At 48.0% G+C, this 23819-nt stretch overlaps 1 protein-coding gene and 1 non-coding gene across 2 annotated transcripts in view; one reads left to right on the forward strand and one right to left on the reverse strand.

Annotated features, from left to right (window-relative positions):
- Positions 1-1348: 1348 nt before the first annotated feature.
- Positions 1349-23819, reverse strand: part of LOC144114503 (uncharacterized) — a 74946-nt gene continuing 52475 nt past the window's right edge. Inside the window, exon 2 of the mRNA XM_077648294.1 lies at positions 1349-1488. Coding sequence (XP_077504420.1) covers positions 1349-1488 — 140 coding nt within the window. The remainder of the gene's footprint in view (positions 1489-23819) is intronic.
- TRNAQ-UUG (transfer RNA glutamine (anticodon UUG)) lies at positions 4483-4554 on the forward strand. Its single transcript has one exon. It is a non-coding gene; the product is annotated as a tRNA-Gln (tRNA).

Here is a 23819-nt window from a genome sequence, read left to right on the forward strand (position 1 = left end):
CAGTCTACAATGGACAAAAATGCAATATGAACCTACAGCTGTTCTTATGAGTTGCAACGGCAACGCACCAGAAGTGAAAACAGCTCAGTTCACAAGCAGTGCGAACCAAGTGGTGCTGGAAACGTGGATTCTGCAATTGTTGAAGAGAGAATACCTGAAACGTTAAGCCGGTTTTCTGCTTTATATGAAGGCAGACTTAATTTAAATAAGGAAGAAAACTTGCTGGTTCACTGCGAACGCGTTTGCATTTGATATTGAGCACATAGAACATTTGTCTCCAGTTTAAGCACTCATGTTGCCACACTTCATGAAAATGTTTTTCACGTAAGCTTACAAGCACACTGCATGGCTTCATGAGCAAGGCATTGTCAATGGCTACACGATTAAACAGCAGTAACCACAACATTACCGCAGACACAGGCTATAAAAGCATGTAAGCAGACTATCCGCAGTTTCAAAAATTCATGCGGATGCTTGCTGGTTTGCAGGTACTATGGATGGGCAGATATTACTGAGGGCACAGCCCACCAACACAATTTTGTCTAGTGGAGAGTAGCGGTGTCCCTGCTTGCCTGCCACAAAGTCTGTACAGCCCCCATGATAGTATTTATTCCGTACCAGACCAATCACCCGTTCTACATGAATTCGTACATTGGCAAGCCGTGTGGTCGTTTCTACTTCTAAAGCAGTAAGCTTACTTTTGCCTTTAGTGAAGGCAGGAATGTGCAGTTTAGCGCAGTATAGCCCTAAAGTATCGGCTGTATCAGAACCCCTGTCTGCAAGGACAACGTCACCTTGAGTTAAAATATCTAAAATGCCACAGTTTTCAGTGATGTGTTTGTCACCTGTCCTGCCACCCCAGCCTTCTGATATGAACTATATGACTCCTTGTGGGCAAATTTCAATAAGATACTTTGGGGTTTTACTGCCCTTGTAGGTGGACCACGTCTCACTCCTTGCGTCAAGTGATAATGGCCTTTCAATCCTGATTTCAAAACAGTCTATTATGACTACCACCTTTGACCCAAAAGAATCGAGGAATGCCTGTGGCATAGTCTTTCGAATCTCCTGTCTCGAAGGCCATCTAATTTGCAATTTCAAACGCCGAAAAGCTGCGTGCAGCCATTTGTCGAAAATTCTGCTCACTGTTGAGTCTGAAACAGAGAAACGGTATGCAAGATCTTGCACAGAGAAATCCGACTTAAGCTACTTGAGGAACACAATAAAGTCCTCAAACTTTCCAATGCCATTTTGTGCAGTATGCTTTAGATGACATTCCACAAGCTCGAAAATAGCAAACAGCATGGGAAAGCTATTTAATCCCGTATAAAACGTAACCTTAGCGTCGTCACCATGAAATGATGACTCTGGCATCTCTAGCTTGTTTTTTTTCTGCCGTTGTGGCACGCAGCTCTGCAGCAAGTCGCTTGTTGTCGTCCTCAACAGCTTGGATGTCTTGTACAGTCATGTCAGTCTGTACTGCTATCTCTGCAAAATGGGAAGTAAAATTATTATTTGCTCTACAGGTTACAGAAATTGTAATATCTCTCTTATGAGAAAGTTGTGTTTTGTGTGTTAGAATCGTCCTGCTCTCGACGCCAGGCGCAAGTGCGGCGGGTCATCTGCAGGCGTCACCTCTGCAGTGCATTCGTCCTCCGATGACTGGCGCGCCGCTGCATCGGCGATAGCTTTAGCGGCTGCTTTCTTCTGCCGCGCCTTCGTCTGTGCAAAACGGGCGGACATGCCAACAGCTGCTCTTTCGCTGGACCCGTAACCCAGATGCTGCGTCGGCGCCCAGTCCGTGTTCGCGTCATCCATAAGGCCTTAAGGTCTTCCTGGAAAATTTAAAGTTGGTGCCGTGCGCACAATGTTACACATACTGACTCATTTTGCTACGAAGAACACCGTCTCAGCAAACACATAGGCGACGGCGAGGCTCGTGTACCAACGTTCATTACCAGTTGCAGCTGTCGCGGTAAACATCTCCGACAGCGACCGTATGTAGGCTTATGTCTATCAATAAAGTTTACCTTTTCTTACCTATGATAAAGTGCCGACCGCATACGCGAACGTTGTCCAGGTTTTTCAAGCCTTTCCGGTTGATCCGTGTCAGCCAAAGGCTTCGGCGCTTCTCCGGAAGGAGCTTCGTGCGCTCGCACTGCCAGCTAATCAGTTTCGGTAAACAGTGAAGTCCAACGCCCGGCTCAGTGTTTGTTTTCTGCGCAGAAGACTTGCTTCTGCTTGCGCAGCCGAACATGGAACACATCGGCATGATGACAGCGCGCAGAACCAGAAATACGAACGCACAGACGGACCGCGCTCCCTGTTGATTTGCTTGGCTTGGCGCTCTGCACCCGCCGTTCCGCTCAGTACCTAAAGATGGCGACACGCATCCCAGACGCCCTCGTATGTGACGTCCGTGAAAATTATGTATAGTTAAATCGCACTGAATTTTTGGAAGCGAAAATCTTCACTACGCTAGGTAAAGCAGTCTTGTAGTAGGCCAGAGAATGACCGTGAACGACCTTCAGCCCAACCACGCGTATCCCTTCCGGCGTTGTTCGGGTGTTCTCCGACATATGTGAGACAGTTATTGCGCGGTTTCCTTTCGTCAAAACTAATTTTCATTTCCATTTCGGCTCCTGCAGTAAGCCGCAGCCTGTCTCAACTATGTACCACAATAGTAATAATAATCGTTGGACACCTGAACCGCGGCGTAAGGGAAGGGATAAAGGGGGTAGTGAAAGAAGAAATGATGAGAGGGGTGCCGTAGTGGAGGGCTCCGGAATTATTTTGGACCACCTGGGGATCTTTAACGTGCACTGACATCGCACAGCACACGGGCGCCTTAGCGTTTTTCCTCCATAAAAACGCAGCCGCCGTGGTCGGGTTCGAACCCGGGATGTACCACAAGCGGAAAAATGAAAGTGAAAATTGGTTTTTGGGGAAAGAAAATGGCGCAGTATCTTTAGGTAACCGGTTGAGAACAGAAGGAACATAATGTTTTTGCAGACGCTGGGTGTACCGGGTTCGCAATCTAGGCACGAGAAAACGATCACGAGTTCGCAGATCTTTGACCGGAATATATGGTGTACAAAAATCGCTTGTCCAAATATGCTTAAAAACTATATATATATATATATATATATATATATATATATATATATATATATATATATATATATATATATATATATACACACCCCACAAGGCCGCCGCGGTGGCTGAGTGGTTATGGCGCTCTTATGCTGGCCCGAAAGACGCGGTTTCGATCCCGGCCCCGCGGCAGTCGAATTTCGATGGAGGGGAAATTCTAGAGGCCCGTGTTCTGTGCGACGTCAGTGCAAGTTAAAGAGCCCCAGGTGGTCGAATTTCCCGGAGCCCTTCACTACGGCGACTCTCATACCCTGAGTCGCTTTGAGACGTTAAACCCCAATAAACCAAACACCCCCCGCGAGCAGAAACCTCCTCTCCCTCTACACTAGCGGAGCACATCTGGTGGAGCGAGCGGAGATGGCAACGGCGTCGAAGGCGGCGCCATCTGTTGGAGCGCGGCTGCGGTGTTGCTACGCAACGGCGGCTCATGGTCGTTCGTCGGCCACGGCATATGGCATACGGGTGAAGAGCGCGACCAGCCGAAATGGCTCGCAGGCTGGCGTAGTAAAGCTTTCGCTTTTAAAAATAAGGCATGGGCATAGTCAGAATAATGGCCACAGGCTTTCGCCGAACACAAAGAAGAAATTCCAAAGTGTCTCAATTTTTACATCTCCCTTCACTTTCACCCTCCAGATAAATGTAAAATGCCGTGTTGTGCGTGCAGGCTAGCTGCCTTTTATTTACCATAGGCTATCGACGGCTGTAACGGCCGCCTTCTGTCACTGCAAAGCCATGCGTAGTTGCGTACAATAACTAATTCTTTATATACACCTCCGGCCTTCACGGCGCAGAAAAGAGTATCCGAACTATTGCTCTATTTATTAAAGTCCACTGCGTAAACAAGACATCTTTTAATTACCCGTTTACAGTGGAATTCGATGCGGAACTAAACTTGTGGCTGAACATTTCTTCTCTCGCGTTGGGCGCGTTCCATTTTTCGTCAGAGGGCTATCAGCGCCGCTCTGTGGCGTGGTTGGACATTTCGCTGCCGCGACCGCAGTGCAGTGACATCTGCCGCCGCTCACAGTAACAACCGAACCGACATCTGCTTCCGGTGTTTCAACCAACCAGTTGTGGCCGCTGTGGCAGATTTTGACGCATTTTATTATGACACAAACTCGGAATACGGACCCTGGGCTCAGAATTCAGCGATCCTGCTTTGTCCTGCGTAGATGTGCGTTTCTTTTTCGTTTTTTTTTCGGATATGTTTTGACCGCTCATTGAGCTCCCGAAAGCACAAATTCCATGTGTGCCGGAGTGGTCTAGTGGCTAGCATACCTGGCTTTCAGCCAGGAGACCCGGGTTCGAACCCCGGCGCCGGAGTTTGGTCTCATGGTGTAATGGTTAGCACTCTGGACTTTGAATCCAGCAATCCGAGTTCGAATCTCGGTGGGACCAGTCTTTTTCCTTCCCGGGTTCGAACTCCGGCGCAGGAGTTTGGTCTCATGGTGTAATGATTAGCACTCTGGACTTTGAATCCAGCAATCCGAGTTCGAATCTCGGTGGCACCTGCGTGTTTTTTTCGTTCTCCTCTTTTTTTTTTACCACATTTAGGTTGTTTGAGCGAATTCTTTCCAAAATACATATAATTATTGTCCGAAACAGAAGAAAAACATCTTCACAGCCAAACTGTCAGCCGAGGTGGAAGTCCTTTACTATGAAAATCGTCATAATTAGGCAATGAATTTACCAAAGTGACTAATTAACATATAACTATTACGGTCTGGTGGCCAGCGCCAAATTGAGTTTGAAGCGACAGACAACACGACGACACGTCTGCTTTTGAATCAAAGAATAAATACTATGAAGGCCTGCAGCGGGATGAGATGCGGCGTCTTTTGCATACAAAGCGAAAACTAATCGCATATGACACGCAAGAAACCCATACAAACGCAGCGTCCACTGATGACCTGTTGGTGTGCCTACTGTGCTCAAATGGGACCGCGGCGGCTACGTTTCGATCGAGGCGAAACCCTAAGAAGCCCGTGTGCTGTGCGATGTCAGGTCACATTAAAGATTCCCAGGTGGTCGAAATTATTCCGGAGCCCTCCACTACGGCACCTCTTCCTTGCTTACTCCTTTCACTCCCTCTTTTATCCCTTCCCTTAAGGCGTGGTTCAGGTGTCCACATGTATGTGAAACAGATATAGGGCCATTTCCTTTCCCCAAAAACTAATTTTCGTATTTATTTCGGCCCCTGCAGTACGGCGCAGCCTATGTCAACTGTGTACCACAAGCGGCCGCCAGGCGCATCCAGACCACGGTGTAAGACTATGTTTAGGTGCTGACACTGTGCACGGCGCCGCGGCCGGATCTTGTTCGCTGCTTTTTTTGCGCTTGTCTCGAACGCGGACAGATAGCGCCACACGAGGGTTTGTCTAGTCGCCGAGCTGCGGCGGCCGTTATGCAAATGTTTGGGCGCGTTCTCACGTGTCCTAAAATCCGGCTATCGAAGCGGCTTCGCTCACCGGAAAACATGGACCTGTTCTCATCTGTTGATGCCCGGGCGAAGCGGAATCGCCGCGCCGCTGCTGTTTCTCGCTTTACCACACACTTCCCGTCCACCACGCCACCGCTCGCGCCGTACACAGATATGGATAGAAAAGAGCACAAATTGACGCTGTCTCAGTACCATAGGCCTATACGCACGCTTACGTACAGTCGCGGACAAAATAAAATGGACTAAGGCTCCGGTTAAAAAGCGCGGGTCAGCGCCATCTAGTGGAAAAGCTGCCTGGTGTCGAGACCTTTTCATAAACATGCGCGCCTTATCTAACTCGCAGCCTCTGCCATCTGCTCGCTACGATCTAATCGTAGCGAGTAGCGCGAGATGTCGCCGCTGTAGGTGCCGTGGATGATGCGCTGTCGGAATGGCTTGCCACGTGCAATCGTTCTTCCGCTTTCTGCGTCAAGTGCGCCGCCGCGGCTGTATTCATTTTTTCTACCGCGTGAAGACAAACCCGCATAGACGGAGGCCAAATGGCGCGGCGTGTCAACTGGTAGGTTTGGAATTCTCGGTTAGCTGCGGGTCGCGAGAATGACGGCGCACGATCCACTGTAGATACTGGCCGCACGGACGCTGCAGGTTTTTTTAGCTGCAGATGTAGCTTCTTGCGTCTGCTTTCCCTACAGATAAACTCCACAGACCACTGTGCTCCTTTTTTCCCTGGAAAATGAATTGCTGGACGCCGTGTAAACCACACGTCAGGCTTGAAGGTCTACCGCCGACAGCTGGAAATTATAGGGCTTTCCTAAGATTGACTGGCAGTCGCCTTGAGGCTCTTTGGTGGGTAGCGAGTGCGATGGACATGGCATAGCAGGAGCTCTCTCGAACCTTACTGCTCTCCATTTACAGGCACATTATCAGAGCTGACATACAGCACACAATTTAAAAAAAGTAAAGGTTGGTGATTTAGTCAACGATACGCTACCGAACTACAAGACTACCCCACAGCAGGAGAGCATTGTAGGCGTGCTTTGGTGAGTTTTATTGATATTAACAGATGGCTACCGCTCTCTGTGATCAATGCCTTTTATGCACTTCTTTCGTTGCGCTTGTGTCCTGTGCCGTCGCTATGGGGGGCGACCAAGTGATCAATGGGAGCTACGGAAAAAGCGCGCTTGTTCATTCGCACTGGAAGAAAATCATCTCGAATTGCTAACTAGGGACTCTTTCTTCGCGTGCTGCATATTCAGTAATCTACAAAGTTTCCTTCTGCAGCCAAAAGTTGTGCTACGTAGATTCGTCCGTAAAAACGTGTTGTCTTAAATTTTCGATGGTCCACTCGGCTACTTTTCTTGCGTATTCCTGCCTTGTCTTTCTTTTTGATTCTGTGAGTCAGAGCTTCTGGGCAGCCATGTGGTTCTGCAGTGCAGCTTGTTGTAGCCCCCTCTGAATGGTTTTGCATGACACATGCAGAGAGAGCGCCTCTCTGGTGTCTCTTGCAGAAAGAAAAGGGACTCCCACAGCCGCGGCAACTATCAGCTGGTCCTCTTTCGTTATGCTTCTTCGCCCTGTACGGCGTGCATCCCAGAGTCTGGCTTCGTCTCGGTATGCTTCGTTATGCGACTTACTGCGGTTCTTGGTATTCCTGAATGCGCCTGCAGATTTCCCTCTGGCTTACACCTTCGATGTAAATTCGTACTATGAATCTCCGTTCCTCAAGAGGCACTCGAGCCGGCATATCAGGCCAAGTTTAAGGGCACAGGGTAAGCCCTATACTTCCCATGCATTTTAGGCCATGTTGAGGTACATGTTTCTCACTAACTAATAACAGTAGCCTAATAATACATATATCATTGTTTGCCAAATTTTGTGCTCTTTTTACTGAACGAGAATATTTGTAATGTGTTGAAAATTCGATTTTAATAAAATTTTTTCCGGTAGTATACAAATCTGGCCTTTCTTTGAGCATTTCAAAATTCATAATAGAATAACTGCTCAGTGAAATTGCCTAATTCTAGTTCAGTAGTTGGCAACACTTATGTAGATGATTGCAAAAAAATCAGCCGTCTGTCTTGAAAGGCATTGGAAATAATGGTACCTTTGTAAGAAAAAACACTGTTTTGAGATAATAGAGCGTAAAGAGAAAAAAGATATGAAAAACCATTATGTATTCGCAGGAATGCCTCCATAGTAATTGGTTTAATAGCCCCCTGCTTCGTAGTCACTGTCGCGGTCATTTTTTCGCTTTTCGGCTTGTCGTTTTGACTGTCGGGCCTCTTTTGTAAGCTGTCGTGTTGCTCGGTCCGCAAAGTGCATGCGCTTATGGTCAGCTTCCCTCAGCCACTTGATGGTGTTGCTCCCTGGGTTCAATCCACACGCCTTCAAAACGTTGGCCCGTGCGATGCTACCATCATTAAATGAAAGAACAGCATCCAGTGTTGCCATCCGTAGGGTCCGAAGCCTAACAAACACATTCTTTGGCGCGCGTTCCCAAACAACATGGTTGAACGACTCATTTGCATTTTGAGTTCGCCCATGCAGGCACTTCTCTAGGAGCTCAGCCTTCGATAGCTCCCTATAAATGGGTTTGATAGCCTCCAAGACAGATGCAGGCAAACTCTCCTTGTGGAAAAATGGCTTGCCCTCTGACTGACTTCTGTTGAAGGCACACCACGTATCAGGTCCCTTTGAGCAAAGTCCATGGCATGGGTCATCGTCTGTGGCCGATAAGTGGAAGAAGGTTGCCCAAACGGCCTTTCGCATTTCATCCAGGTTTCCTACATTTCTTCTGATGGCCAAACCATAGTACGTCTGGAGCTTGTCTATTACTGCATCAGTCAGTCGGCCTCGGCTCGAGAGGCTCTTTCCATCAGAGAGTTTTCCTGCTTTGTTTCCTTTTTTAGCCTTCGTAACCTTGTGCCCATCCTTTTTTGCACGTGCCCTATGCACTCAACCTTGGATATTTCAACGGAATCACCATATGGCATTTGTGCCTTCACAGCCATAAAAGCCTTGCTGTCACCATCCCCAAGGTATTTGACGTATCGAACGCCGTGAAGCTCCTCACTCCTGCCGAAAATTTTCAGTGTTCCTGCGACTTCCATTCCACCGCTGGTGCCTTGGTAGTTGCTTTGGCACACCTCTCTATGAAGTGGGTCACTGTTTGTACCTTTGATGCTGCACTTTGGACAACGTTTAGACAAAACCTCCACATCCAGCACTTTCCCAGAGTCTACACTGGTCGCAGAGACTATGCCGTTATTGGAAGTATGGCCTCGCTTCTGCCAGCTTCCATCAAGAGCAACTGCGATGTCTTTATCCCCCTCATTCAGCTGCACAGCTTCGTCAGCTGCCCTTTTCATCGACTCCTGAGCAGCAGCTTCGATGTGACCTAGAAGCTCTTGATTGTATTTCGCAAACTTTGTCTGCGGCTTAGGAAGGTTTAGCATAGCACAGAGTATATTTTCTGCAGCCATTCCCTTACCAATGGACCTCAAGGCATACACTAACCTGAGGTTGGCTTCATAGAGGCCAGAAGTAGTTTTCTTCGACGTCTCAAATCGTTGTGCGGCACTACACACTTCACAGTTCAAACTGTAAACGCTTGCAACACCTACCCGTTTTGTCACAATTTCGATGAGCTCAACACTTCCACCGCACTCTGTGCACACACAAATCTGTGTAATTGCGGCACAAATGCCGTCCATGTCCAGTAAGGCATATTGGCTGCTGCTCTGTAGCACATCCTCTTCCTGGAAGCACAGAGAAAATCTTGAAAGCTTCGATGTCGAGGAGCTGGCGCGTTCGGCGCTCGGGATCTCATTCGGTCGTGGACATCCTTTTGCTTTTTCACGATGAGCGTAGCGGTTGCCGTGAAATTCACGCCTGACGAAGGCCTTCTTTGCCCTGGGCATCTCAACTTATCAGCAGCAACCAAAACCGGCACAATTTACAATACTGATCGAAAGGGATAGCACTCGGACGCAGCTGCATGAAGGTTGCAGAAACGTGGAAAAAACGTGCAAAGCGTCTCAGGATTGTCTTGGCTAAAAAAGAGGAGCTGTACAATAGTTGCCAGACAATTTTTTATATGTAGCTGATTTTAGACAAGTTTTGAAATCAGGTGGTGGACTTTTTGGTTGAAAAAATTGACGTTAATCCTGAAAGGGGGCGTGGCCGCTCACTACTTTGTTTCGGAAAAAGCGTTTTTCAGCCGTAAATATGGCCTTCTGAGGAAAGTGCGATCATGGAACATGTGTAGAAAGAATTGAACTTCTAAAATTCCAAAAGAAAAAAAAAACGATTTTTTTTCTAATTTTACCTTACCCTGTGCCCTTAAATTCCTTGTTCTCGTTTTTTGTTTCTCGCAGCCCAACAGGTGGCTTGCGATGTAGTACTCACGGTCTATGAAAAACATCTTACATGCAGCCGCCGCGGTGGCTCAGTCGTTATGGCGCTCGGCTACTGACCCGAAGGACGCGGGAGCGATCCCGGCCGCGGCGGTCGAATTTCTATGGAGGCGAAATTCTAGGGGCCCGTGTACTGTGCGATGTCAGTGCTCGTTAAAGAACCCCCCAGGTGGTCGAAATTTCCGGAGACCTTCACTACGGCGTCCCTCATATAGCCTGAGTCGCTTTGGGACATTAAACCCGTATAAACCAAACCATCTTTCATGCCTGATCGAAGTGCGTCCCAGAATGATGGTCGATCCGACTACCGGCGAGAGACAACTAAGTGAGCATTCTGTACCGCTGCCGTCGTGCTCATTTCCTTTTAAGGATGCGAAAAGTTTGTCTGCGCCGGCTTCGCTGCCGTCTGCCCTTCGCTGTGCACTGCAAGCCACTCGTCATGTCTGGATTCGGGCACCGCGGGCCCGTGGCGTGCGGGGCTGCCGGCTATCTTCTTTTCTGTTTACTCTCCTCCCCATTTCTCTCACCTCTTCATCTGTACGCTGTTAGTTTTGCTGCCGGCGACACCAAGGCGACTGTCCTCGGCGCGAGAATAGAGTGCGGAGAACTATCTAACCGGCAAGCCATTCCGACAGCGCATCAGCAGCGTAACCTCGCGCTAGTTGCTACGATGAAAGAGCGCACAAAGCGAAGTGAGCGATTTGGATAGGCTGAGAGCTAAGAGGGCGCACGTGGTCACGCAGAAGTCTTGGCACCAGGCAGCTTTTCAACTTGATGGCGCAGACCCGCTTTTTTTTAACCGGAGCCGTGGTCCCTTTTCTTGGCTATGTAGACATGGTCGTGTCCGCATCAGTTGTGGGGAACTCAGAAGAAATAGCGTCAAACGAGTGGTTGTAATCGAAAGAGGCTGATGTGAGGATGCTGTGGAAACAAAAACTTTCGAAATCGGACGAATAGTTAATTAGATCCAAAAATGTCCAAAAAGTGAGCGGGGTCAAAGCAAAAGTGGCGCCGAATTTGAAATCGCCGGAAGTGTGGGACCACGTGCCTGAAAGTGTGGGCAGAGCCGAAGCGTGGCGCCACATTTGAACTCCCGAAATGAATGCTGAGATGAAACGAAGGCTAAGGCAGCTGTTCACAACTTTTGTAGGGGGGGTCTCCAGTCAAGCCACCAAATTATTAAGAATATACCATTCTAGCAGAGAGGTCTCCCTCATATGGGTTCCTGCTCATGAGGGCATTCCGGAAAATGAGGCTGCTCACATCCTCGCTCGAGAATTATACATCCGAGCTGCTCTGGAAGTACCCCTGAGTGGGAATAAAAACCTTCTCATAACGTATAAGGAAATAACCGAAACACATAGACTGGATGGGAGAACACTCTAACTTCCGGATATGTCACTCGCTCCAAAGGAGAGCAGGGCCTGGAGGAGGCTTCAGGTCAACATATTTTTCCCGTACTCTATACCACACGAGGAAGACACTGGGAGCCTGCGCTCTGCAGTAGCTGCCACAGAATCACTTCGCAAAATCACTTAATTTGGGAGTGTCACGATTCTCCTGGGTTGAAATCACAAAGCATCCCAGACCTTGCCACCATGGAAGACCTGATCCGGAGCCACGACCCGGATCAGCAAAGAATCGATCCTCATCCGTCAGGCGGAGACAGCTTACTACAAGACTGTCTCCGCGGTCTCCGGTGCTGAGCGCCGGCTGGGAGGCACCCCCCTCCTTCCTGATTGCTGCGCCCCTACCGTGAGGCCCCATATGATGACGGAAATAAAGTTCATTCATTAATTGATCAAACGAGAGAAAATGTGCCGTTAGTCAAAGTCAATTGATTAACAATGAAAAGTGTTCCGGGTTATTTAGGCACATTAAAGTGAATTAATGATTGATTAATTGTGAATTAAGGCTGTTAACGTTGAATAGGGGTATTAATGGTGAATTAAGGCGAATTAATGGTGAATTACGGAAAATCAATAGTGTAACGGTGCGGCGCGGACGATGCCACGACAAGCGTGAAATGAGTATACGGCCCATCCGCCTCGACGTGTCGCTCTTGCGCCATTGGCGGATTGCTTGCTGATGTGACGTCATGATCACGTGAGACTCACGGAGCGATATGGCGCACCAAAAAAATTTTAAATGAGTGTGCGGCCCCTTGCGCTCTTGTACGCCAGTCGCTCTGTCGCCGCTGCCGCGTGCAGATGCTGTGTGCGCGTGAGTTGATTCCGTGGTGCTTAATCGCGCGTTGTGCGAGCGTGTGGCATCATGTTTAAGCCGCCTGTGCCATCGCATAGTGCAGCTTCAACGTCCAGACCACATCTAAAGAGAAGCAAAGAGAATCACAGAGAGGCGACGAGTGCTGAGGAGGCGTCAGTGCTTTCGCATTACTCCAGTGCGGGTTGCCGCAGTGGAGTAATCAAGATATACTGCTGCATAAACTTTCATTCTACGGAATTCGGGGCATACCACTAGAACTGTTTCGGTCATATTTGAGTGGCAGAACTCAGTGCGCATGCATCGATAGGGAACAGTCAAATTTCTTAACAGTTACACAAGGTGTGCCACAAGGAAGTGTTTTGGGGCCTTTATTATATAATTTATATATAAACGATATTGTTACACTAGACCAAACAGAGAAGTTCATAATATATGCAGATGACAGCAGTCTTATTTTCTGGTCCAAGTGTACACAAATTAGTACTAAAATGCAATGATATGCTTGACAAGCTCTTGCTCTGGTCGCAGCGCTACAAGATAAATATTAAGGCAGCAAAAACAAAAGCAATTATCTTCCGGGCAAAAAATAAACCACTTCAAATTCAAAACGCAATTAGATATGCTGATAAAGAAATTGAAATTGTGCATAAGCACAAAATTCTGGGAGTTGCTTTCTCGTCTAATCTCAGCTGGGATACGCAGGTGAAAAACATCTGTAAAAAGCTCGCTGCGACAGCAGGAGCACTGCCACGATGCCGAACGCTGCTGCCCACAAACGTTAAGCGACAAATTTATTATGCACTCTTCAAATCTCATATTAATTACTGTAGCTTAATATGGGCAACCACTGCGAAAACAAATAACGCGAAGATTCTGCGCCTCCAAAAGAAAACCCTTCGTCACATCGCAAACGTACACCGCTGATCCCCAACAAACGTTTTGTTTCCATTGTATCACATTGTCCGCATTGACCATATGTATGATTTCCGGATGCTGCGTTTGTTTTCTTTCTCTAACAGTTCTTACAAGGCCTTTATAACTGAAACAGCGTCCCTAAAAATTAAACATACTTCTGCTCGTACCCGCAGCGCGGACGCTTGGTTTGTTCCTCATTTTAGAACTAATTATTAACTCCAAACATTGCAACACAATCTTCCGCATGTACTTAACAAATATAAAATACCACAAATTTCAGGTTCAAAGAATTGCGACGGTATTTCGTAGAGTTGTGAACTATTTCTTTTTTTTTAGATATGTTACTTTTGTTTCTCTAGGTGGCCTGTTATGTACAGAGACAATTTTGTGCATTTCTCTAATATTTTGATTATTTCATACAATTTGATGTGTGTACTCTGCTTTTCATGTGTGTACATAGGTTCAAAATGTTTATAAGTAAACATTAAGTGCGTCTTTGAGATTCTATTACATGTGCATTTCTTAATTACGTATTATTTTTGCACTAGATGAGCCTAGAAGTTGCAGTTTTAACCATACAATTGCATGTAAAAGTGTATTCATTGTTTGTATTTGATAGTGTGTATATTTGTTCTCCTTTGTTGTATCTTTCTTATGTTCATTTCCATCAGCTAGTATGTCGAAGCCACTGCTATGTAAAGGTTTTCCGGGCCCAGTCAAGTTGCAAAATCAGCTTTTTGCCTGGAAATCCTTCCAGTTGTTCGGGAGAAATAAATTCAATTCAATTCAATTCAATCTCTACTTTTTCTGTCCACGACTATACGTTAACTGCAGGCACATTCCCTCTTTTGCAGACAGACTCGCAGCGACAAACCCAGCCTAGTGGCGCCTTCTGCTTGGCAAGTAGCGGCAGAATCGCGACTCGGCCGCTACTATAGGTGAGATGAGAAGAAGCGTCAGAGCGGTTCCCCAATAATGGCCAATGAACGCGCTTAAAAGGGTAGCAACAACGACGTATACATTCCGAGGCGAAGAGTCCCGCTTCGAAGGGCGCCGCCAAGTTTGTCGCTGAGGAATTTTTCCGGCGGCGAAAATTGGTCCCGGACCAATCGCCCTCGCCGCGCCGCTCAAAAGCGGCCGAATCCGCTTCGCTCGTCGGATTTCTGGACAAGTGTGGACGCAGCCTTATGCGATCGTTCGGTGCCGCGGTGTGCATATGCGTGCGCTTTTTGAAGTGTGGCAAGTCACAAAACGATTTAAACTGCTGTCGACACCGAATAATTTTGGGCGACTTGGTGTTTTACTTGCTGGAACTGCATGGATGGGTGGAACAGCACCGATCGAGGACGCTGCCCAGCGATCCTTCCAAGCTCGTAATCGATATGCGTTCACCGCAAAGTTTTGTAGTTCATCCGCACGAATGCTTAGAGCATATAGTCAACGATCATCATCATCATCAGCCCTACTACACCCACTGCAGGGCAAAGGCCTCTCCCATGTCTCTCCAATTAACCCTATCCTTTGCCAGCTGCATCCACCCTTTGCCTGCAAACTTCTTAATCTCATCCGCCCATCTAACCTTCTGCCGCCCCCTGCCACGCTTACTTTCTCTTGGAACCCACTCCGTTACCCTTAAAGACCAGCGGTTATCTTGCCTTCGCATTACATGCCCTGCCCAAGCCCATTTCTTTTTCTTGATTTCGACTAGGATGTCATTAACCCGTGTTTGTTCCCTCACCCACTCTGCCCGCTTCCGATCTCTTAACGTTACACCTATCATTTTTCTTTCCATGGCTCGCTGCGTTGTCCTTAACTTAAGCTGAACTCTTTTCGTTAGCCTCCACGTTTCTGCCCCGTAGGTGAGTACCGGTAAGATTATGCTGTTGTACACTTTCCTCTTGAGGGAAATTGGTAAACTGCCACTCATGATCTGCGAGAATTTGCCATATGCGCTCCACCCCATTCTTATCCTTCTAGTTATCTCCCTCTCATGATCCGGATCAGCTGTCACTACCTGCCCTAAGTAGACGTATTCCGGCACAATTTCTAGGCTCTCGCTGCCAATTGTGAACTGTTGTTCACTTGCTAGGCTGTTGAACATTACCTTGGTTTTCTGCATGTTAATTTTTAGACCCATCGATCTGCTCTGCCTGTCTAACTCGTTGATCATGATTTGCAGTTCACCTCCTGAGTGACTCAGCAAGGCAATGTCATCAGCAAATCTCAGATTATTTAGGTATTCTCCATTTATTCTTATTCCCAACTGTTCCCAATTCAGGCCTCGAAATACCTCCTGCAAACATGCGGTGAACAGCATTGGCGAGATCGTGTCTCATTGCCTGACGCCCTTCCTTATTGGAATTTTATTGCTTACTTTATGAAGGACTATAGTAGCTGTGCAGTTGCTATATATATCTTCCAGTATTTTGACATAAGGCTCTTCTACCCCCTGATTACGCAATGCCTGTATGACTGCTGAGGTTTCCACTGAGTCGAATGCTTTCTCGTAATCAATGAAAGCTATATATAGAGGTTGGTTATATTCTGCGCATTTCTCTATCACCTGATTGATAGTGTGAATATGATCTATTGTAGAATATCCTTTACGAAAGCCTGCCTGATCATTTGGTTGATTAAAGTCTAACGTTGCCCTGACTCTATTAGCGATTACCTTAGTAAATACTTTGTAGGCAACGGATAGTAAGCTGATCGGCCTGTAATTTTTCAAGTCCTTGGCGTCTCCCTTCTTATGAATTAAGATAATGTTTGCATTCTTCCAAGCTTCTGGTACAGTCGAGGTCATAAAGCATTGCGTATACAGGGTGGCTAGTTTTTCTAGCACGATGTCCCCTCCATCCTTCAACAGATCGGCTGTTACCTGATCCTCCCCAGCTGCTTTTCCCCTGTTCATTGCTTCTAAGGCTTTCTTTACTTCATCTTTCGTTACTGGCGGGATGACGCATTGCTGTGCACTGCTGTCTTTCTCATTAGCGTTCTGATTACATTGGCTACTGTACAGGTCTGTGTAGAACTCTTCGGCTACGTTAACTATCTTATCCATATTGCTAATGACATTGCCCTGCTTGTCTCTTAATGCATACATCTGGTTTTTACCTATGCCTAGTTTCCTCTTCACTGTTTTTAGGCTACCTCCGTTCTTTATAGCATGCTCGATTCTCTCCATATTAAACTTCTTTATGTCGGCTACCTTGCGCTTATTTATTAACTTTGATAGCTCCGTTAGTTCTATTCTATCGGTAGTGTTAGATGCCTTCATGTTTTGGCGCTTCTTAATCAGATCTTTCGTCACCTGAGATAGCTTCCCGGTATCTTTTCGAACTGTCCTACCGCCTACTTCTACTGCGCACTCCGTAATTATTGATGTCAGGTTATCGTGCATTGAATGAACATCAAGATCATCTTCCTCAGTTAAAGCCGAGTATCTGTTTTGCAGCGCTATCCTAAACTCCTGTACTTTCCCTCTTACGGCTAACTCGTTAATGGTCTTCTTCTTTGCTAGCTTCTTCCGTTCCCTCTTCAAGTCTAAGCTAATTCTAGACCTTACCATTCTATGGTCGCTGCAACGCACCCTTCCGAGGACGGCCACATCCTGAATGATGCCAGGTTTAGCGCATAGTATGAAGTCGATTTCATTTTTAATCTCACCATTGGGGCTCTTCCAGGTCCACTTCCTGTTTTCTCGTTTGCGGAAGAAGGTATTCATGATCCGTAAATTATTTCTATCCGCGAATTCGACTAATAACTCTCCCCAGCTATTTCTAGAGCCTATCCCATAGTCACCTACCGCGTGGTCGTCAGCCTGCTTCTTGCCCACCTTCGCATTGAAGTCGCCAATCAGTACAGTGTACTGCGATTTTACTCTATTCATTGCTGATTCTACGTCCTCATAGAAGCTTTCAACTGTCTGGTCATCATGGCTGGATGTGGGTGCGTAGGCCTGCACCACTTTCAGCTTGTACCTCCTATTCAGCCTAATTGCTATAGCTGCTACCCTCTCGTTAATACTTTAGAGCTCCTCTACGTTGCCAGCTATATCCTTGTTAATGAGGAAACCCACACCTAGTTCTCGTCTATCCTCTAACCCGCGATAGCACAGTATGTGTCCGTCTTTTAGTACTGTATACGCCTCACCTGTCCTCCTAACTTCGCTAAGCCCTATCACATCCCATTTAATTCCCGCTAGTTCCTCGAACAGCACTGCTAGGCTAGCCTCACTAGCTAAAGTTCTAGCGTTAAACGTTGCCAGGTTCAGATTCCAATGGCGGCCTGTCCGGAGCCAGAGATTCTTAGCACCCTCCGCTGCGTCACAGGTCTGACCGCCGCCGTGGTCAGTTGCTCTGCAGCCGCTGGGGACTGAGGGCCGAGGGTTAATTGGTTTGATCATAGAAGGTTGTGGCCAAGTACTACACCAGGGTGGCCAAATCCTGCTCTGGTGAGAGAGTGCGTTGTCGGTTCTGGTCACCGAGATAAGGCCGCACTCCAGGCCTGGTTATGCAATTCCATCGACACGCGGATTTTTTTTTTTTAAACCCGGTGGAGAATTGCGCGGCACCAGGATTTGAACCCCGGTCCTCTTGCACGCGAGGCGGATGTTCTACCTCTACGCCATCGCTGCATTAGTCAACGATACCGACTCTTAAATATAAAAGGTCGGCCGCAACGCGCATGCTCCCAGATTTGGGCCAAGGAGTATACGGATACGTTCAGACATTGCTTGAGCAGTGTAATGCGCCGACGCTGTGAGATATGATGTCCGCCGTGCAGAGAGCATGGTTAACTTCGGCCAACTGGGGTTCTTTAATGTGCAGATAAACCTCAAGGGCGTTTCCGCATTTCGTCTCCATCAGAAATATTGCCTCTGCAGCCAGGAACAGAACCCGCGCTCCTGTGCTGTGATGCGGAATTAACGCCTCCACCGAAAGAGCACAGGGACCGAGAGAAAACCAAGTGTGCATTTGCGACGTTTTAAGGGCTAGTGCAGTGCACTATTAGCTACGCGACGCGAAAATGGTTAGTGGAAATCCCTTCCTCCTGCCAAGCTAATGCTGGGCTGCTGTCACCCTCGAGGCAAGACTGGCGTGCACCATACGTGCGCCACTCTATCTAGTCTGGGATGTTGGCTGAGAGCAGTTGGCCACTTGTTGGCCTCAATTTTGCCGGGCCACGAAATTCTCCATCCATAGTTCCAGGGTGCGGCAAATTATGCAGCTGCATATTTGCTATAAATGTTACCGGCATGTCATACCATGTTTTGTGGCACCAAATTCTACAGCGGTTGGAAACTTGCCACGAGATCGCCGACCGAAATTAATTTATCCGCTGCCATGGTATGTACAGGAACGCTGAGCACCTGTAGAATGTGAAGTACCCGGACCAGTGCACAAGAGAACAAACCTTAGCACCATTAGTACCGCTGCATACGGAGCTTCCACTTGAATAAGGAGGCGCCTCAAAGTTTCATGGTGGGAGGAGAGCATGTTTGTTGATCAGCTGACACGCATGATGTATTCCAGTCATCTGTGCGCAGTTTCTTGCGAGGGCTCGATGATGGAACGGCGTCTTTTTGTTTACAACAGGGCGGCCCCGAAGGCAGTGCGACAGCGCCGGGTGCGGGCCGCTTGCTTGGGTGCTTGGCACACGTGGCTGCAGAGTGTCGTTTTCTAGGAAGCTTTATTGAACTCGTCCTTTTCGTTAGATATTTTGTACACCTAGGAAAAATACTGGGCACACCATTCGCCGACACCACTGGTTTCTTGGGTGCATTTAAAAGTGCCTTGCCATTGCACTCGGCGTAGAACGATTTTATATCGTATGCTCGGGAAAGTGCTTCGCGCAGACGTGGTCGCTCGGTTGCAGTATCCTATCTACTCTGGGGACTGCCTGGCGCCAAAGTTCTAGGCGAGCAGAATCCGACGGAGCTTTGAAACGTGACACTCGGTCCGGACAGCTCTGGTAGGCCGATTTGCATTTGGGTACGAAGCACTGGCTATCCATAATCGCGCATAGTCGGCTTCTGGACCCGGCTGGACCCCTCTGGCGTGCCACAGCAACGACATACGCATATAAGCCACTACTGAATAAATCAAGACGATCCTTCAACGGCGCCGGCCCGCGCCCCCACGCGCGTTTGCACAGCGATCACTGCGGCTGGTCCCAGACCGCGACACAGAAAGATACTTTAACAAGGTAACCATGTGGGGTAGTTGGTGTGTATCAGACATAACTTCACCAACAAAAGAACGGAACACCAGGAGAAGAAGAAGACAGGACAACGCTGGACTGACAACTGAAGTTTAATCGAGAAACGTCCTGGGTCACCAAACGACGCATGCGTATCAGGCTCACAAAAACCCCTAAAAGACAAAAAACCTATGTGGCGAATCACCTAAGAGAGGATGCACGCACCATAATTGGCAAACAAAAACAAACAAAAAACACATAATTTGCCTGTCAACCTTGCACTCGTACACTTTTGCTCAGGAATCTAAATTCCTTGTCAGTGAGATTCAGTGCACCGTCTTTATATCTCACGGACAAGGAATTTAGATTCCTGAGCAAAAGTGTACGAGTGCAAGGTTGACAGGCAAATTATGTGTTTTTTGTGCTTTTGTGCTTTTTGTTTGTTTTTGTTTGCCAATTATGGTGCGTGCATCCTCTCCTAGGTGATTCGCCACATAGGTTTTTTGTCTTTTAGGGGTTTTTGTGAGCCTGATACGCATGCGTCGTTTGGTGACCCAGGACGTTTCTCGATTAAACTTCAGTTGTCAGTCCAGCGTTGTCCTGTCTTCTTCTTCTTCTCCTGGTGTTCCGTTCTTTCGCTGGTGAAGTTATGTCACAAAGATACTTCTAGCAAACTTAGTTCGTGTGCACTGTGCCTACTACAACGTGGAAGCCAAGAATCTTGCTTCCACACCTTGTGGTGCTCTCTGGCAGCGCAAAACACCGACAAACACAGCCTAAAACGGCACCGACAGCCGTGCAAACCGCTTGGTCGCGTCCGCCGTTGCGCAAGCAAATGGCCACTAGGGACTCTAATGGCAGCTAGTGTTCCCGTATATGCTCCCGCAGGTAGCATATGCTCCCCGTGGGAACATATACAAGAACACTAATGGATGGATAAGGCTGAACCCTTTAAATCGGGCGGTGGCTCAACCCACCTAGCCATGACTTATGAAATTTTACTCTTGTCTTGATTTTAGCTAGCCATCAGATAACCTTCGCTTGTTTACTTCTACCCGCTTAAAATCTACTTTCCCTTCACTGTCCTTAAACCCCAATGCCTTGAATAAATCAGCCCCGCTGCTTTCCACTGTAGGGCGAAGCCCTTTACAGAAGCCCTTTAATGGCCACTGCTCCACTGAGCCCCAGCACCGCAGAGGTCTGCGCGTGTACTAGAGGGCGAACATAATCTGTGCGTGCTCTCCGCTGCGGCGTGCGGTCCGTGTAAACACCTAAAATACTCTTACTCCGTGATTTGGACTTAAAAACGAGCGAGCGTCTTCACTTTGAACCGTCGGCAGCGACGGAACTCTGTAGCTGAAGACGCGTATCCCTTCTTCTTCTTGCAAGCTGGCAGTTAATATTTATAATTTCACTCCGTTCCTAGTCACGTCTACAGGCCTCTATTCGCTGTTGCCAGACTGCCTTGTATTGCTTTGCATTGCTCAATAGTATGGGGCCTGAAGTAGTCCTGAAAGAAATGCGCACGTATTCAGGGAAGAGCACAGAGAAGTCAACTCCAGCCTTGATTTTTTTTCAGCTAATGTTTTCAAGAGACGACCAGTGGGGACAAAGCTATTGCGGAAGAGATCGCCGAGTATAACAGCGGTAACCCGATGTTTCGAAGAACCCTCGAGCCGCGTACCCCCGACACCCCTCGGCCGACTACCTCCCGCGAATGTGCAAGAGACGACCAGTGGGGACAAAGCTATTACGGAAGAGATCTCCGAGTATAACAGCGGCAACCCGATGTTTCGAAGAACCCTCGAGCCGCGTACCCCCGACACCCCTCCGCCGACTACCTCCCGCGAATGTGCAAGAGACGACCAGTGGGGACAAAGCTATTGCGGAAGAGATCGCCGAGTATAACAGCGGCAACCCGATGTTTCGAAGAACCCTCGAGCCGCTTACCCCCGACAACCCTCCGCCGACTACTTCCCGCGAATGGGCAAGAGACGACCAGTGGGGACAAAGCTGTTGCGGAAGAGATCGCCGAGTATAACAGCGGCAACCCGATGTTTCGAAGAACCCTCGAGCCGCGTACCCCCGACACCCCTCCGCCGACTACCTCCCGCGAAAGTGCAAGAGACGACCAGTGGGGACAAAGCTATTGCGGAAGAGATCGCCGAGTATAACAGCGGCAACCCGATGTTTCGAAGAACCCTCGAGCCCCGTACCCCCGACACCCCTCCGCCGTCTACCTCCCGCGAACGTGCAAGAGACGACCAGTGGGGACAAACCTATTGCGGAAGAGATCGCCGAGTATAATAGCGGCAACCCGATGTTTCGAAGAACCCGCGAGCCGCGCACCCCCGACACCCGTCCGCCGACTACCTCCCGTGAATGTGGACTCGTCTGTTTGCGTGCTGCGTTAATTCCGCCACGGCTGGCCTGCGCGCTTGCTTTATATGAGTTTTCATGCCTATCAGAGCAAAGCTTGTGTTCACGGAGCGAATTCGTACAGTGAGTTGACGAGGCTGCTCCGCGGCGGAGCCGCTCGAAGGGAACCCCCCTCACGCGTGCACGGATTTATTCTCTCCATAGCTATTTCGAGATAGGGGAAGACAACGCTTTCAGCGCCCTCAAATTTCTACACTCAGAAGTGCGGTTAACTCGATAAGCCCGTGAAACCGCTGGAATGTGTTCCAACGGCGAACCCCTGTAAAACCAAGCGAGTAGCTCCGACGCGCGTCGCGAGGAAGACGTGTCAGGCAGTGCATCCGGACCACAAGGTGATGCTGACCAGCTTGGAGACAGCGGACGCACCCAACAGCTCGACGATGCGCTGTACCAACTGACCAGAATTCAGGCTGAAAGGGAAGGTCTCGGCGCAGCGGCATCACCACCACCAACGCTGCCACCACCTACATACAACGCAGCCCTACCAGAGGACGAGCGATGCTACCCTGGGGCAGCTCACGCAGGCATTGTCGACCGTGACACGCATTGATGAAGCGGACGGCTACGCAAACCGCGCCGCCAACCAATCAAGTGAGTCCTGACTCGTCAAACGCTATTCGCGAATTCACAGGAGATGACACCCATGTGGCTACAGAAGAATACCTGTCAGAATTTACGCAGGTCACTGACCAGGCTAACTGGTCAGATCAACAAAAGTTGACTGTTACCCATTTGAATCTAAAAGGTTCGAAGAATGGCTCACATCAGCAACTGGATGTTTCGCGACCTGGCCACAATTCGCCGCTACCTTCAAATCTGCGTCTGTCATCACGGAAATCATTCCTGATTAGTGGAGAAAAATGGCAGAGCGAGTACAGTGTCGCGACGAAGATGTCCTCAAGTATGTGCGCGAAAAGGAAAGGATGTGCACTAAATTAAAGTTAAGAATTCCGGAAGTCATCGCCGAAACCATCAGGTGCTTGTGGTAAACGAAAATGAGCTTCGCACTGCGAGACCGAAGCTATGCAAGCTTTGACGAGCTACTTAAAGCCACAAAGTCATACGAGGAATTTGCTGAGAGCCGGAAAAGGCAGTTTTCTACAGCGCGAGGAACCGATATAGGAAATTCAACACAAAGCAAATCTCAACAAGAGCTCGGAAAAACACGCAGAGCTCAACTTCACTGCGCCGATACACAGGCTGTCTAGGCTAACTTAGCTAACGGTTATAAGATAAAATATTTGAGGTAGACCAGGGAAACCACTTACATACACCTGTACCAACCGGCTTGCGCATCATAGGCAATTTTTGTTTGCAATTAATTAATTAGCAATTAAGATAAGTGTTCTAAATTCGTAAATATTGACCTTAGACAGTAAATGGGAATAGCAAAGTTGGAGAGCACCTTCACAAAACAGCGCATTCGCGCGCCACTATTGTGTTGCTCTAAATCCTGGCGCGCGAATGCGCTAGTCACGTGATTTGTTTTTTTTTTCTGTATTTCGCAGGCTTTCTTTGGAGCTCAGAAAAAAGATACACGTGAGGCTTCCTTTATCGCAATTAAATAGAATCGGGGTTTCTGAAAGTGCTCTCCAACTTTGCGATTCACATTTGCTGTCTGAAGTCAATATATACGCATTTAGAAAAATTATATTAATCAATGCTTAATTAATAGCCGTGCAAAAAATTTCCTAGATGCGCAAGCCGGCTGGTAGCCGTATGGAAGTAGTTTCCCTGGCCTATCTCAAATATGTTATTTTTTAACCCTTGGCTAAATTTAGCCTGGACACCCAATATAAGTTAAAACAGTGGCATTGTTAGCACAAAGAACTTCATTAACACTTCTGTTGGGCCTAGTTGGTGCATGATAACACTACAGATGATCGATGTGCGCAAAACTTCAGACAATCCACGTACACCTGTCCTTGTGTTTGTCTTCTGTACGTGAAATGTCTAATGTTTTGCGCACATCGATCATCCGTAGCACCAAGAAGTTTGTACGCTCGAATAAGAACATTTATTTTCAC

The sequence above is a fragment of the Amblyomma americanum genome, chromosome 1 (genome assembly GCF_052857255.1).
Source record: "Amblyomma americanum isolate KBUSLIRL-KWMA chromosome 1, ASM5285725v1, whole genome shotgun sequence".
Classification (NCBI taxonomy): domain Eukaryota; kingdom Metazoa; phylum Arthropoda; class Arachnida; order Ixodida; family Ixodidae; genus Amblyomma; species Amblyomma americanum.